Source organism: Taudactylus pleione, unplaced genomic scaffold (assembly GCF_031769625.1).
Source record: "Taudactylus pleione unplaced genomic scaffold, aTauple2 ptg000442l, whole genome shotgun sequence".
In the NCBI taxonomy this organism is placed as follows: Eukaryota; Metazoa; Chordata; class Amphibia; order Anura; family Myobatrachidae; genus Taudactylus; species Taudactylus pleione.
The window spans coordinates 1537629-1553560 of NW_028284844.1; the positions used below are offsets into that span (position 1 = coordinate 1537629).

Consider the following 15932-nt stretch of genomic DNA (forward strand, 5'->3'; position numbering starts at 1 on the left):
TCATTTATTCCAGGAACCTATGACATCCTAGAATGTCTCTCCCTAAACGATCCCTGTCTTTCAGTGGTAACACAGCACTGGAGCCTCCTCAACCCTGAACCTGTTCACTCCCAACATAAATGTTCCTTTGACCACTAACCAAAGCATGACTAATATGATTAACCTCCCCATCCACAAGCAGAGCTACCAGTCCCAGAATAACCATCCATCAGCAGACCAACATCTGCAGCAACAGCGCTTGTCCAAGCGGTCTGAGGGGTCCTGATGCAGGAGCTATACAGGGCAGTGTCATTCCATCAGGGTTTTGTCAGGTTTTTAAAAATATATAATGACATCTCCGAACAAGTGGAAATAATGCATGGACAGACAATTCACATCAAGCATCTGACACTGCAACAAAAACAGAACACCGAGGGCCTGATTCAGACCCAGTCGCAAGCGCTGTGCGCTCGCAACCGGGTCGATGGTGGGCCAGTGCGTACGACGGAGCCGGCTCCGTCGTGCGCATGCGCGAGACCCGGATAGAGACGGGCCCTCCGTCGCTCTGGGTCTCGTAAAAAAGGGGGTGTGCTGTCGATGTTGAGTGACAGCATGCCCCCTTTGGTGGGCGGGCCAGGGGAGTGGCTGCCCAAACGGAGGCGTTCCCATGTGAACGCCTCCGTTTGGGGGCGACCCCAATGACATCACGAGTGATGTCAGTGGGAGAGATTTCGGCTCTGTTAGAGCCGATATCTCTGTGGGGCTTGCGGCTACGAGACCCTACCACAAGGGACTCGTCGCAAGCCCGATTGTCGCAATGGTCTTGACCATCGCGACCATCTTCCTGGCCGCTCGCTGTAGCTGTGGGTGGCCACCCACAGCTATGCGAGCGGCCAGGAGGCCGCTCTCAAAAAAAAAAAAAAGACCGGCCCTGATTCAGAGCGAGCGCTCTGTCACAGTGTCCGGCTCTGAATCAGGCCCCCAGTGCAGAGAGTAATAAGAGATATCAAATGTATAAAGGCGCACATCCGCATGCCGACTAGGGAAAGGCAGTACGATTACGACATCGTAATCGTGCCGCCATTCCCCAACCCCTGCAGTGCCTACACTGAACGATCAGTCTAGTGTGCATGCCCGATTTGTGCCCGATTAACGAGCGATTGAACGATAATGATGTCATTATCGTTCATGTGCTCTGTTTAATCGGGTAGAGGATACCCGCCTTTAGGGCCAACAAAATCTTCTACCTGGATGGGGGTGTAAGTATTTATATGAAGAGTATTTAGTAAGCTGTCTTGTGATCAGTTAATAAGTATTGCCATATTATAAATGCTGTACATTTGTGAGAGGCTTATGCCGGGTACACACTGACAGATATATTGGCCGATCAATTGATCGGCCAATATATCTGCTGCACTTCGGCCAGTGTGTACCAGCGATATGTCTGTGAACGTCGTCGTTCACCGACATATCGCATTGGCTGCGCTGCACAGCCGATAGACAGATATGTCTGTAAACATATCTGTCCATCGGCAGGTGAGCACAGCGGCAGCCGCGCAGAGGGGAGGCGGGACACGCCTCCGTCCACCGGGACAAGCCCCCGACCTGCCCCCCGGCCGCCGGGACGCGCTGCAGCATGCAGATGATGGTTGTTCAGTGTGTATGAACAACCATCATCTGCAGATATATCGCTTAGGTGTGTACCCACCATTAGACTATGAAATGGTAAGACAATGGTTCTTTACAGTAAGGGCATTAGGTCATGGTTTATGTGGATAGGTTATAATCAGAAGGGAGAAGGACGGAATAATTACTCATTTTAAAACGACAAAAATTATTGGGGGCAAGTTTTAATCTAGGCCTAAATATAACCACATTGATGTAAAGTACTTTCAAAAGTCTTTTTATTTTTTTATTATTGGAGTAAAAACAGATCTAACCGTTTTACCAGACAAATGACCAATTTGCATTTTCTGCAAATTAAGTGAAAATTGGACTGGAGGGCAATTCAATTGTTTACCGCTCCCATCAAGGTCTGAACAGGAGTGATTCAATGGTTTGCGAGACCAGCCCCGAGCTAAGTGTGGGTTTGCCAGCCCCAGAGCCCAACTTTACTCCGATTTCTGCTCATACCTCAGAAGGGTGCGAGCAGAGATCTGCGATTAGCGCAGCCTCGGTGCTGGGCGGCCAAAACAAGGGAATAGCTCCCGGTCACTTTAGACGGGAGCGAGAAACAATTGAATCACCCCCATAATGTGTTTGTCTGACAGTTCCCTATAGCAAACACTCCTGCCCAGTGCAACAAGGAGAGGCAATATCCACATCAGTTCTCCCCACTTACAGCCTAATCCAACTGAGGGCCTGATTCAGCAAGGATCGCTATCAGAGGTGATATGCAAATTTTGCCTTCCCACTGCGATGGCAGCCTAACATAAGGACGCCCACTTCCCCTTACTCACATCCGTATACTTTGGCAACATAGCGATATAATCTGTAACATAGAGTAACATCGGACCCATACGCACAGGTAAGGGCAGGTCAGACCTCACTCAGGAATTGATTACTTCAGCGCACGCTATGAGGCCTCAGGCTGCGTATGGTATTGCAGTGGCTAATTTATGCACGCCCCTGCAACGCCTGCGATCGCCCGACCACCCTCCCCTTACCAACCACAAACGGCACTTAATGTCAATCACTCTGCGATGGGTCTGCATCGCCACAGAGATCGCAGCGGCAGTTCGAGCAAGCGCACTGCACATCGCAAGGCAAAAAAGAATGTCCAATTGCGTGCATATTAGCAACTGCGACCTTTGCTGAATCAGGCAGATGGCCTGATTCAGACCCTCTTGCGAGCGCTCGCAAGCGGGTCGATGTTGGCCCAGTGCGTATGCGCACAACGGAGGCGGCTCCGTCGTGCGCATGCGCGAGACCAGGATAGCGACGGGCAAGTCACCGCTCCGGGTCTGGCTACAAAGTGGGCGTGCTGTCGATGTTGAGTGACAGCATGCCCCCTTTGGTGGGCGGGCCGGGGGCATGGCTGCCCAGACAGAGGCGTTTACCGTCTGGGGCCGGCCCCACTGACATCACAAGTGATGTCAGTGGGTGGACTTCTTGCTCTGTAAGGGTAAGAAGTCCACTGGGACTTGCGGCAACGAGGGTCTCGTCGCAAGTCCGATGGTCTTGACCATCGCGACCATCATCCTGGCCGCTCGCACTAGCTGTGGGTGGTCACCCACAGCTATGCGTGCGGCCAGGAGGCCGCTCTAAAAAAAAACAATAGGCGGGCACTGATTCAGAGCGAGCGCTCTGAAAGAGCGTCCGGCTCTGAATCAGGCCCTGAGTCCAGTATTCATGCGTTTCGCATGTGGCGATTACATAAATTACCCATTATGCAGTTTACAGAAGTATCTAGATGTCCCTATATAAAGTAGTATACAGCAGTACATGGGCCAGGCTGAGGCCAGGAGAGGACGGCAGTACATGGGCCAGGCTGAGGCCAGGAGAGGACGGTAGTATACAGTATGTACCAAGCTGAGGCCAGGAGAGGACGATAGTATACAGTATGTACCAAGCTGAGGCCAGGATAGGACGATAGTATACAGTATGTACCAAGCTGAGGCCAGGAGAGAACAGTAGTATACAGTATGTACCAGGCTGAGGCCAGGAGAGACGGTAGTATATGTGCCAGGCTAAGGCCAGGAGTATATGTGCCAGGCTAAGGCCAGGAGTATATGTGCCAGGCTAAGGCCAGGAGTATATGTGCCAGGCTAAGGCCAGGAGTATATGTGCCAGGCTAAGGCCAGGAGTATATGTGCCAGGCTAAGGCCAGGAGTATATGTGCCAGGCTAAGGCCAGGAGAGAACGACAGCATATGTGCCTGGTTGACCTCACAAGATGGGGCTGGATAGTATTAGTAAATATTAGTTACAGTACACAATGCAGTATTTCAATTAATTGAAGTCGATCAGTGCCTGGATAGTGTTATTAAATATTAATGTTACATTTACCATGTAACATGAAGTTAAACACAGATGCAAATACAAAATAAAAGAACAAATGAAGTTTAAAAACAAACATTCGTTGTATTTTTCTTTCAAGACAAAATGGGAATTTGCTGTAGTGTTTTTGCCGCAGTCCCGTCTTATGGTAACGTCGCTGCTGATTTTCACAGAACTCAGATGCCCACTTTCAGCATCATAAGAAAGTGCATTTCCGTCTCTGTGCGCCTTGAGACGCACCAGCGAGTTACACCAGCCCCACGGCAAGTGCAGTCCCTCTGTCCGAGAATGGCGTCCTGTGCGAGTGGTTCAGCATCATTGGACGTAGCCACTTTCAGAGACACGCCCATGTTGGATTAGCCACTCCCATCACCTCCCAGAAACATCCACTTAGATTCACAGATCATGCGCCCGATTCTGTACTGTGATTCCGAGTACCGCCAATCGGCCAACTGCGTCCGAGTCAGAATCAGACCAATCATGTGCACAGACCACATCAGTTATACTAATAGCATCAGTGGCAGGAATACAGACACACTTGGCCGATCGACCACCATCATCGGTGCTTATTTTGCACCAGGGGCCAGTGCCCATTACATATACACCTCCTGACAGAAGCACATGCGTCTTTGTTGTGTACGCATTGGGACGCATGTATGTGAACTCGCTCATTACTGTACTTCGCTTACAGACCACTTCCACATTCAGCCTCACTAAGCATAAAAAGATAAAAAGGTCTTAAGCGCAAGATGCAGATAAAAGTGTAAGAACTTTATATTGGAATGTGCAGTATGACAATGAATATCTGACGCGAAAATAAAATGCTTTCGTTCAACCAAACATTGGCCCCTCGGTGTGCGGAACAAGAGGCGGACATGTGCGCTGATCCATACCTGCAGGACAGGGACACACACTGAATTTGTGCCCAGCATACAGAACAAGGACGTTTTACTGTGCACCTGCCAATACACAGAACAGGTACTAATGATCTCCACCTTACAGGAGAGAAGGGATACTGTGCAGTTATTCATACACATACAGATGATTTACTAACCTTTATATATAGCGCACAGATATTCTGCAACACCTTACACAGAATATTCAGCCATACACATCAGTCCCTGCCTCAGTGGAGCTTACAATCTATATACTCTCTCACTTGGAGCCGTATTCAATTTGAGCGGACCAGTGATACTTTTCCGCCTCCCAGACTTTTTGCCTACATCACAAGTTTTGTAGGTGGAAAAGTATCACGCGCGTGTCCGCTTTACCCCGTATTCAATATGGAAGTACGAGAAAACGGGACCCGGCAAAACTTAAACAAGCGGAAAGTACTGTCAGATTTGGGGAAATCAGCCTGAGACCCCCCAAAAGATGCTCTGACATGGGGGTTAGCTATGGTACCCCCCGATTTGGCTTGCTGAAGGTATTTGGTGTTTTTAAATGGCCTCAATAGCTGCTAAATAACATTTTTGAATAAGTTGTGCACAATAGTATTTAGGAGGTTTTTTTTGCAGAAAATAACTTATCCCAGCAAATTTGGGGTACTTGAAAATGGGGGCCAGCATAATTTAAAGTGTAGTTGAAAAAAACACGAAAAATCCACCTGCCGCAAGCCCCTGCAAAGTAAAAAACACCTGGGGCATACTTGGGGACCCTCCCTGAGTCAAGTTTGCTAGTTTTCATCTTTGTCCTCCAACATTTTTTTTGTTACCTCCAAATTGAAAGTGATTTTTTGGGGTGTCCTTAAGTGGGTTTTTTTACATTTTTTGATGCAGTTAACCTTTGGGGGACTGTCTGAAGGCTGCAGGGGGGTTCCCGCAACGTTGCACCCCAAAACCCCAATTCTGCACTTTTTTCCACCGCCTATTACATTGCATTGACTTTCCGCCTAGGTGAAAAGTCTTCCAAATTGAATACGGGGTAAATTCAAAACAGGCAAAAATGACATCATCGGCGAAAGGTTTCCACCAAAAACACGCGAAAACTGACTTTTCGCCTCAAATTGAATACGGGCCTTGGAGACACTCACACCAGGGGTGTATCTAGAGGTCCAAGCGCCCCTGTCAAAGTAGGGGACCGGTGCCCCCCTCCGTTGGCAGTTCGTAAAAAGACATCATGGTGGTAGTACGGGCGGTGATCACGGTTTCCCTCCCTTGTCGTCCAGTGCTGATGCTTCTGACTGAGAGATCATCAGCAGCACAGACTTTTTGACAGACAGAACTGGCCGTGGGTGACGACGACAACCCCCCCCCCCCCCTCCCCTTCCCACACCACCGGTCAGTGCCACTGCGAGTGCCATCTTGGCCAAAAAGAAGATACGCCCCCTGACTCACAAATACATACAACCGAGCCATCTTGATTCTGGAGCAGTGTCCCGCATGGGGGCTGGGGAAGATGGTCACTTTCTTCCACCTGCAGAGCAGCAATGATTGGATCACAGGGAGAGGATGGGGCAGCACGGTAACGACACGCATGGTGTGCAACGGTGGTGTGACCCACAGCCAGGCACGCGCCAAAAGGTGATCGCACAAAGTCCTGACTCCCCCTCTACCAAATGTTGGGGGGAAATACATATACACTAGGGTTGCTGTAAGAAGCCAAATAACCTACCTGGCTGTTTTTTGGAGCGTGGGAGGAAAACACAGCACCCAGTGGAGGAGACCCACGTAAAACGCAGCGAGAACATACAAACTCCACACATATAAACCCCAAGTCCTCAGGGCGATATGATAGCAATGCCATTGCACCACCATACCCACTATGAATAACCAGGGAAGGTGTAACGTGTAACAGAGTAAGGATAACACCCAGTACAGATATACAGCACGTTACCTGAGTACGGGTAGAGGGACACAGCCCAGCGCACCGTGAGAGCCAGCAGCACTATCACACCTGTCACAGAACCCTCCATGGCTCTCTCCCTCCCTCACATCAGCCTCACCGCCCTGCGGCCACGTCATACATAGGCGACGCCGGCGCTACATAAACACGTCAGCGAGCTGCCAGCACCGCGCTCCGGTGTCACTACGGTAACGGAAGGGGATGACATCTCTCTGGAGTCGTCCAACGACCTGTTTTGGCCGGAGAGTCAAATCAGAAGCAGCTCATAGTCCGCTGTGCAGAATCCTCCCCGGCCTGCTGCTCCCAAAGCCTTTGCCCTCAACAAATATGGCGCCGGGGGCATCACGGGCTCTCTGTGAGCGTTGCCTAGGATACTACTACATCGGCCCCCTGTTCTCTGACACACAATGTGGCTGCATATATGTCTCTTGTAGAATTGCATGCACAAGTATAGGAGCCAGCTCTGTGGGTGCTTGGGCTCCCAAGTGTCCAAGCCTAGGTTGGTAGAAGGGAATCTTGGAGCTTTTAATCCCCCAGCCTGCCTTGGTGCAATTTGTGATGTCAACAAATCATGTATATCAACAAATTATCTACCTTCGGAAGAGAGATGCAAGATTATTCAGTCATTCTAAAGAGGGCAGGTGGGAGGTGTTGCTCATAGCATCCAATCAGATCCTAGCTATCACGTATACATACATGCCTATTCCAGGCTTGCATAACCTACTGATTTGGCCGAATATCGGGTGCTGCCCCCAGCCCCCCCGGAAAGGCAGGCAAGAGGCCCATGCACTGATAGAAACCCCCGCGATTCATGTTGGAGCTCGTCATTGTGGCCCCTCCCCCTGCATCACAATGTCTTTAATTTCGGCATTTTATTATTATTATTATTATTATCCTTTATTTATATGGCGCCACAAGGGTTCCGCAGCGCCTGACAAAGTACAGAAACAAAATGAGCACACAAGAAAACAGTTAACAGTACAAACAATGCAGGACAAGTACATGATTTGTAAACATTGCTGGAGAACACCTAAATGAGCAGCAGGGTGTCTGCAACCAAATGTTAGGTGCCGTTGCAAATGAAAGTAAAAGTAAGGCAAGGAGAAGCACGTGAGGGAAGAGGGCCCTGCTCGTGAGAGCTTACATTCTAAAGGGGAGGGGGCAGACAAATGGGAGACACAGATGGGCTAGATAGTGAGAAAGGAGCGTAGAGTAGTGGGATAAGATGAGCGCTGGAAAGCTTTGAGGAAGAAATAGGTCTTGGAATTTTGAGCTAAGGCCAGGGGTACGAAAAGAGGCAGCTACTCAAAGAAGTTGGAAGAAGAGACTGTTACGAGTTGAATGGAAAGAATGAAATGGAGGGTTCATAAGGTAAGAGTTGGTAGGAGCGACCCAAGACCACCACCATGGAAACCTCCAGGCCAGGGTGTGTGAGAGAATGTGAGGCCCCCAAAGGAGGTGTCTGCAGGAGCAGTGGTATCAGATGGGTAAATCAAGGGTTTGGTGATTACAAGGAGAATCAAGGAGTTGCAGATGAAGGGTTCATGAACGGGGACCAGTTTATTATAGACAGAACTGGCTTTCCAGAGGGCACAGGAGAGAGGCTCAGAGTTAAGAGGCGAGAGGAGAATGGGATTATGAGGGTTGATGTAGTGTGGAGGAGGTGAAATTGATTTAGAGTGGGGGGATGAAGAGAGTGTCTGAAGAGGAGGCAGGGCCACGATGATGCGATCTCGTAGCCCCGCCCTGGTCCTGCCCCCAATACAGTGTCATTGCCCAGCCACGCCACGCACTAAATACAGGCATTCAGCTGCCTCTCGGAAGGAGGGAGTTGAATGTCGGCAAGTATGGCCTATTCTCCTTGGACTGTCGTGAGGCTCCCGAAAATCGGATAGCATTGTGAAGAAGGGGCGGGGACACAATGACGGCATGTGCGGTCACGTCCCCTGCTCCGCTCCCAATATTACATCAGCTCCCGTTTGTCGTTCGTTGTATCGCAGTGCAGGCCGATCTGAAGATCCAGTGCACGACACCCTGCTTCTGGATGCGGCTGGCGAACAAGCAGTCGTAGACCAGATCGTGCAGTGTGTACGGACCGCCCAATATATCACGCCGTCGCATCTGCCGTCACTGGGCACACACATAGGGACAGATGTACTAAGCTCTGGAAAGTGATAAATTGGAGAGTGATAAACTACCAACCAATCAGCTCCTAACTGTCATTTTTCAAGCACAGCTTGTAACATGACAGGAGCTGAGTGGCTGAGTGGAGCTGAGTGGCTTTCTAATTTCTCACTTTCCAGAGCTTAGTACATCTTCTCCATTGTCTAGTGTGTACCCAGCTTTATATATGCATTTTCGTTGATGTTCAGTTGGAAAATGATTGATATGTCACATCATAGTGTAATGGTTTGAGTATTATATTTGTTTGGTATATAGAAAGATTAGCGCCATTGTTCCATAAATATTTGTATGTCTATTTGCATTCTGATTTCGCCTTCCTACTGGCATGGCCTTAGTCCTGGCAATTTAGTCCGCTTTGCCAGCTGTTCTTATACCCACAGTATTTGGGGCTTAAAGATTTATTGCAGGAATTTTGCAGGAATGAGATTCACCGAATTCTTCCACAGGTACCAGAGAGAACCTGGAGGAGGCACTTATGGGACGTCCTCTGAGTAATGCAGATTCCAATGAATGTTAGAATGTCTTGATGAGTGATTTCAGTGTTAGATAGTCTGCATGTAATGTGCATTCCCGGCTGCAGTGTTCCAGAAATTACTTTAAAAATGGCAGTAACTGTGCTTTAGCATAGGGCTGAAAATACGCATTGACTTAGAAAAGTATATATGTTATGCTAAATGCTTTTGGGCCTGATTCAGACCCGCTCACGAGCGCTGAGCGCTCGCAAGCGGGTCGATGGTGCCCTAGTGCGCATGCGCACGATGGAGGGAGCTCCGTCATGCGCATGCGCGAGACTCGCATAGCGACGGCCAAGCCGTCGCTATGGGTCTCGCACCAAAGGGGGCGTGCTGTCGATGGGAACGCCTACCGTCTGGGGAACGCCTACTAGTGATGTCAGTGGGAGTGCTTTTGGCTCTGATAGAGCCAAAAGCACTCCTGGGCTTGCGTCAGCGAGACCCTACCGCAGGGTCTCGTCGCAAGCCCGATGGTCGCGATGGTCTTGACCATCGCGACCATCTTTTTGGCCACTCGCATAAGCTGTGGGTGGTCACCCACAGATATGCGAGCGGCCAGGAGGCCCATTCATGCCCATTCACATTCTGCCTATTTATTTATTACCAGTTATTATATAGCGCACACATATTCCGTAGCGCTTTACAGAGCATATTTGGCCATTCACATCAGTCCCTGCCCCAGTGGAGCTTACACTCTATATTCCCTAACACATGTACAAACACATACACACTAGGGGTAATTTGTTCTTTGTTGGGAGCCAATTAACCTACCAGTATATTTTTGGAGTGTGGGAGGAAACCGGAGCACCTGGAGGAAACCCACGCAAGCACAGGGAGAATATACAAACTCCACACAGTTAGGACCATAGTGGGAAACAAACCCACGATCTCAGTGCAGTGAGGCAGTAATGCTCACCATTACACCGTCTGTGCGGCCTACTCCCATTACATTTTTTGTGACAACATTCCAATGTCACCATTGACTACAACCACTTTTGCCGTCAACTTCCAGATCATTTTGTTAATGTCATACCTCGCAACATAGCAACATATAAAATAAGGAAAATTTAGGACATCATAATCCCCACTTCAGTACACCTAAACCTGTGTGGCCGTGGGATTTTGCTTCTATGGGGGAACACACCGAAAATGGTATAGCTGCAATACTCCAAGAGGTGATAGCCATGGATTACCGAGATGTTTAACACTGGAGGCATAAATGCCGAAGGTACAGCGGAGTGCACAAAGTACGGGATCTTGGTAGCGTGCCACAAGATACACGGATGTGTTGGTACTGTTTGTACAATGCGTAGCATGCAGTAATGTATATGGAGGTGTTGGCACTGTTTGGACAACGCATAGCGTGTAATGAGATGCACATATGTGCTGGTACTGTGGGAACAGCGTGTAATGTGCAATAAGAGGTGCGGTTGTATTGGTACTGTGGGAACAGCGTCTAGAGTACAATAAGTTTCACAGATATGCTGGCAGTGTGGGAACAGCGTGTACTGTGCAATGAGATACACTGAGTATATTGCAATAACACTGGGGCTCAAAACAGACAGCAAGTGTATCAGAGTAAACGCACACACTCAGATGATATAACAAACAGGTGTAATTGGCGCAACCAAATATGAGAAGACAGGAGGTTTGGAAAGTCAGGGTTGGTACCTATGGAGAGCAAAGAATGATGCAGAGCCTGTACTTGAGTGGTAGTGCAGGTTGTGGGCAAATTCTGCTCCAGAGAAAGAGTCTACCTAGTCCTTCTGGTTGCCTGAGATGTTTGTACGCAGGAAGGTCTTGAGGTAATGGTTCGCCCTTTCAGCCTGACCATTAGACTGAGGGTGATACGCTGAGGAAAAGTTCAGTTCTGCGCCCACTTGTTTGCAGAACGCCCTCCAGAACCAGGATATTAACTAGGTACCCCTCTTCAATATGATGTCTCTGGAGCAACCGTGAAGATTTGGCTGAGAGTATGCCTTTGAGGGGTATGAAGTGGGCCACTTTGGTGAACCAATCCACTACAACTCAGATGGTGTTACACCCCTTAGATGTTGGCAGCTCGATGATAAAGTCCATGAAGATGCAGGGTTGATTTGAAATGAGGACTGGATGCCGGGCCCTTGGGGCTTCATCCTTGGGGTCTTGTGTTGGGCAGACTTATCACATGCAGAGATGTATTCCTGCACATCTCTGGAGAGAGTCAGCCACCAGTAAGATCTGAAGAGAAAGTGGGTTGTTTTCCAGGTCCTGGGATGTCCCGAAAATTGTGATGTGTTGTGCCCAGCAGAGTAATCTGGGTCTCAGCCCTTCTGGCACAAATGATCTGCAAGATGGAACTCCTGCTGGGATGGTATCCATAACTGATAGTATACTAGCTGGGTCAAGCAGTGGTTTGGGATTCACCTTTTTTTTAGGGTATTGAAGGCCTGAATGGTTTCTGGCAGCCATTCTCTTTGGTTACTTCCTGTCCTGGTGAGGGCTGTTATCAACGCTACTACCATGGAGTAGTTCTTAATGAATTGACGCTAGTAGTTCAAAAACCCTAGGAATCGTTGAGTGGTTCGGAGGCCAGTTGGCAGTGGCCACCTTGATAGCCTGGAGTTTTGTCTGATCCATCACCAAATCCATGCCTGAAATGATATACCCAAGGAACTTGTCCAATTTGCTGAGTAAGTGGTTGGCTCATAGTTGTTTGTGCATCTCTTTTACCTGGTGACGGTAGGTCACGAGGCAAGAAGAAAAGATTAAAATGTTGTCTAGGTAGACTGTGAGATCTCTGAATATCTCATTAATGAATCCCTGGAAGACCATCTGTTCATTGCAGATCCCGAAGAGCATCACCAAATATTCAAAGTGCCTGTCCCTTGTGTTAAAAGCGGTCTTCCACACATCTCCTTGACAAATTTCCCCTGTCCCTTTCAGGCAATCGAATAGTTTGAAAATTAGTGGGCGTGAGGGCATGTTTTTAACTGTTATGGCATTAAGACCCCTGTAGTCGATGCAAAAGCAGAGTGCTCCATCCTTCTTGGCTCCAGTGGATGATTTGGACTTTTGCATAAATCCCTTCACTAGGCTCTCCTGGATGTAGTCTGACATTGCCTGGGTCTCTGGCAATGAAAGTGGGGATTTTCCTGGAACCAGGTCGATCTCACAGTTAACCTCCTGGTGGGGTGGCATCTGCTCCACTTTCCATTTAACGAGGATGTCTGAGAATTCAGAGTAGCGGGGGATAGGGTTGTGGTGAACTCAGCGTGGAATAGGGTAATGGAATTACTCTATCACTTTGGTGAGGCAGTGTAGTTGACACTTGGTTCCCCATACCTTGATCTCTGAAGAAGACCAGTCCAGCGTGTGTGAGTGCAAACGTTGCCATGGGTGCTTTAAAATTATAGGGTGGATGGCTTGTGACAGGACCAGAAAGGATAAGAGTTCAGAGTAAGTGGCTCCTGTTTGTATGTGAGTAGCCATAGTACCCTGTGTGACATAAATGTTTGGGATTTACCCCCATCCACGGAGATCAGAGATAATGGGTGGGGTAGTTTGTAAAGTTGGAGACCCTTGTCTTTAGTCAACAGCAATGAAGTTGCCAGTTGCCCCAGAATCAATAAATTGTACCCTGGTTTTGCCCTTAGGGATACTGAGGGTGATGGGTACCAGCAAGATTTTAGGTTCAGGGAAGGTTTTTACTGAATAATTACCTAGTCCAGGCTCCCTGGTTCTAACTGGGCATGACTTTTTCACAACTTCTTGGGGAATTTCTCCAGCAGATGATTTGGGGGTGGCACAGAACAAACATAGTTTGGGCTTAAGTCGGCACTCTCGCTCATGTTGGGTAAGGCATGCTCTACCCACTGCCTGGGTTCTTCGCATTGGTCATGAGATGGCTGGTACCGTGGTGGCCATTTGAATGGCAGGTCCTAGAACACTTCTCTCTCGCCTGCCCTTTCGGTCAGCCAGATGTCATACTTGATGCAATAGGAAATTATGCTATCTGGTGACTGCAGAATGTCTCTAGATGTTACTGCATTATTGATGTGGTCTACCATTCCCTTGCAGAAGATGGCTAGGAGCGCTTTGTCGTTCCATGTCAACTCAGAGGACAGAATCCGGAATTGGATTCCACTGTGGAGGAATCTTGGTGCATCCGAAAAATGGAGGATGCCGCTGGTGCAACTCTTCCTGGTTCATCAAAGATCCTCCAGAAGGTGTTGATGAATGGTGTAGAGTCCTGGAGAAGGGGACTACCATGCTCCCAGATGGGAGAAGCCCACACCAGAGCCTAGCTAAATAGTAGTGAGGTGATCAATGCTACCCTGGTCCTCCCAGAATAATATTCACCAGTTAGGTGGCTGGAGCTTGCCCTGGACAATGAAGGCGTAGAACTGGCAGGTGGAACTGTTAAATTTCCAAAGGGAATAAGCAGTCCTGCAGACATAGCATTATCTGCACTTGGTTGTCCACCCTTCCAGTGAGGTCTTGCAGGAGTACCATTGTGGAGTTCCAGCATAGTCATGGCCTGAGTATTCTCTGGAGCACTGGGATTTTGATTTTATGGGGGAACACACAGAAAGAGGTATAGCCCGCTCCGCTGATCAGAGGTACATGCAAATATGCATATATAGTAATATAATGGTATTGTCTGAGTAGGCCAAAATATATAAGAATTATTTTATTATTACAATTAAAATTATCATGTGCAAAAATTACTTAAAAACTGCAAAGGCAGAATGATTATAAGATGCCCTTGCTCTGAATCAGGACGTTTTCTTATTTTTTTTGGAGCCGGCCTCCTGGCCGCTCGCATAGCCGTGGGTGACCAGGTGATGGTCGCGACCATTGCGACCATCGGGCTTGCAACGAGACCCTTGTGGTAGGGTCTCGTTCCCGCAAGCCCCAGTGAGCTTCCTGCTCTAATAGAGCAGGAAGCTCAAGTACTGACATCACGAGTGATGTCAGTAGGGCCGCCCCCAAATGGCAGGTGTTCCTTCGGGAACGCCTCCGTTTGGCCAGCCACCTCCCCGACCCGCCTACAAAACGGGGCGAGCTGTCGATCAACATCGACAGCCGCCCCGTTTTGTTGCGAGCCCCGGAGCGAGTGATTCCTCGGTCGCTCCGGGGCACGTGCAGTGCACACATGGCGCGTGCGCACTGCCCGGCCATCGACCCGCTTGCGAGCGCATAGCACTTGCAAGCAGGTCTGAATCAGGCCCACAGATCTTATGGTAGCCTGATCATTGATAATCCCAGTTAGGAGCAATCTCCAATAAGAATATTTCACTGGGTCCTGGTCTGTAATGCTACTCACTGGCAGATATATTGGCTGATCAATTGATCTGCCATTATACAGTATCTTGTGTGCGTTGGCCAGTGTGTACCAGCGATATGTTGGGATGCGCGGCCAGATGACAGATGATGTTTGTTCAGTGTGTATGAACAACTATTATATAAGTTTGGTGTGTTCCCAGCTTAAGTCCTTTGGGCGGCAGAGACTCATAATAATAGTATCCAAGCGTTTATCTATCAAAAGACTCTGAAATTGGCCACAATATAGAGGTTTAAATCATTGAATGTAACCACACTAATGACAAACTGATACACAGTTGCAGTCCACAGTTCTGTGCTTAGAAGTAAATTGGTTAATTATAGTGCTCCCCGTTAAGTGCATTTGTCATTCCTGGCTAATTCCGCTCAGAAGCTCCAGAGTAGCAGTAGCATATACAAATACAGTGTCTGCATTGCCAGCGTGTAGATGTAAGGTCACTGCACACTATAAATAGATACAGTGGCGGAACTCCCGGAGACAATGGAGTCATTAGCCGCCGGGCGCCAGCCCTAAAGGAGGCACCTGGCTCCATTGTCACCCGGCCGTTCCGGGCACTGCTGAGGAGCTGCATGGAGAAGGAGCGCCGCTGATCGGCGCTCCACCTCCAGTGGCATAACTACAGAGTGTGCAGGGGGTACGGTTGCACCCCCGCACCCTCCGTTTGCCGGGCGTCTGCTGAGTGTGTTCCCAGTGGGCACCCGGCTCCTTCTCTCCCCCTGGCGGTAGCCGGAGGACGGAGCTCACTACTGAGCTCCGACTTCCGGGTCCCGCAGTGCACTATGGGAGTGACGTCATGACGTCACTCCCATAGTTCCGAGGAGCGGACTCCGGGGATGGACGGCAGCAGACACTGGGGCGGGGTTTAAGGTAAGTATTTTTTTTTGTATGTGTGTGTGTGGGGGGGGAGGGGGGCTCTACAGGGGGCTTACTACTGGGGGCTTACTACTGGGGACATTACAGGGGGCTCACTACAGGGGGATTATTACAGGGGACTTACTACTGGGGGCATTACAGGGGGCTTACTACAGGGGGATTATTACAGGGGGCTTACTACTGGGGGCATTACAGGGGGCTTACTACTGGGGGCAT

At 49.1% G+C, this 15932-nt stretch overlaps 1 protein-coding gene across 1 annotated transcript in view; it reads right to left on the minus strand.

Annotated features, from left to right (window-relative positions):
- The window catches only part of ALG6 (ALG6 alpha-1,3-glucosyltransferase), a 30367-nt gene extending 23367 nt beyond the window's left edge, over nt 1-7000 (minus strand). Inside the window, exon 1 of the mRNA XM_088447844.1 lies at nt 6813-7000. Coding sequence (XP_088303970.1) covers nt 6813-6891 — 79 coding nt within the window. The 5' untranslated portion in view covers nt 6892-7000. The remainder of the gene's footprint in view (nt 1-6812) is intronic.
- Between the last annotated feature and the right edge of the window lie 8932 nt (nt 7001-15932).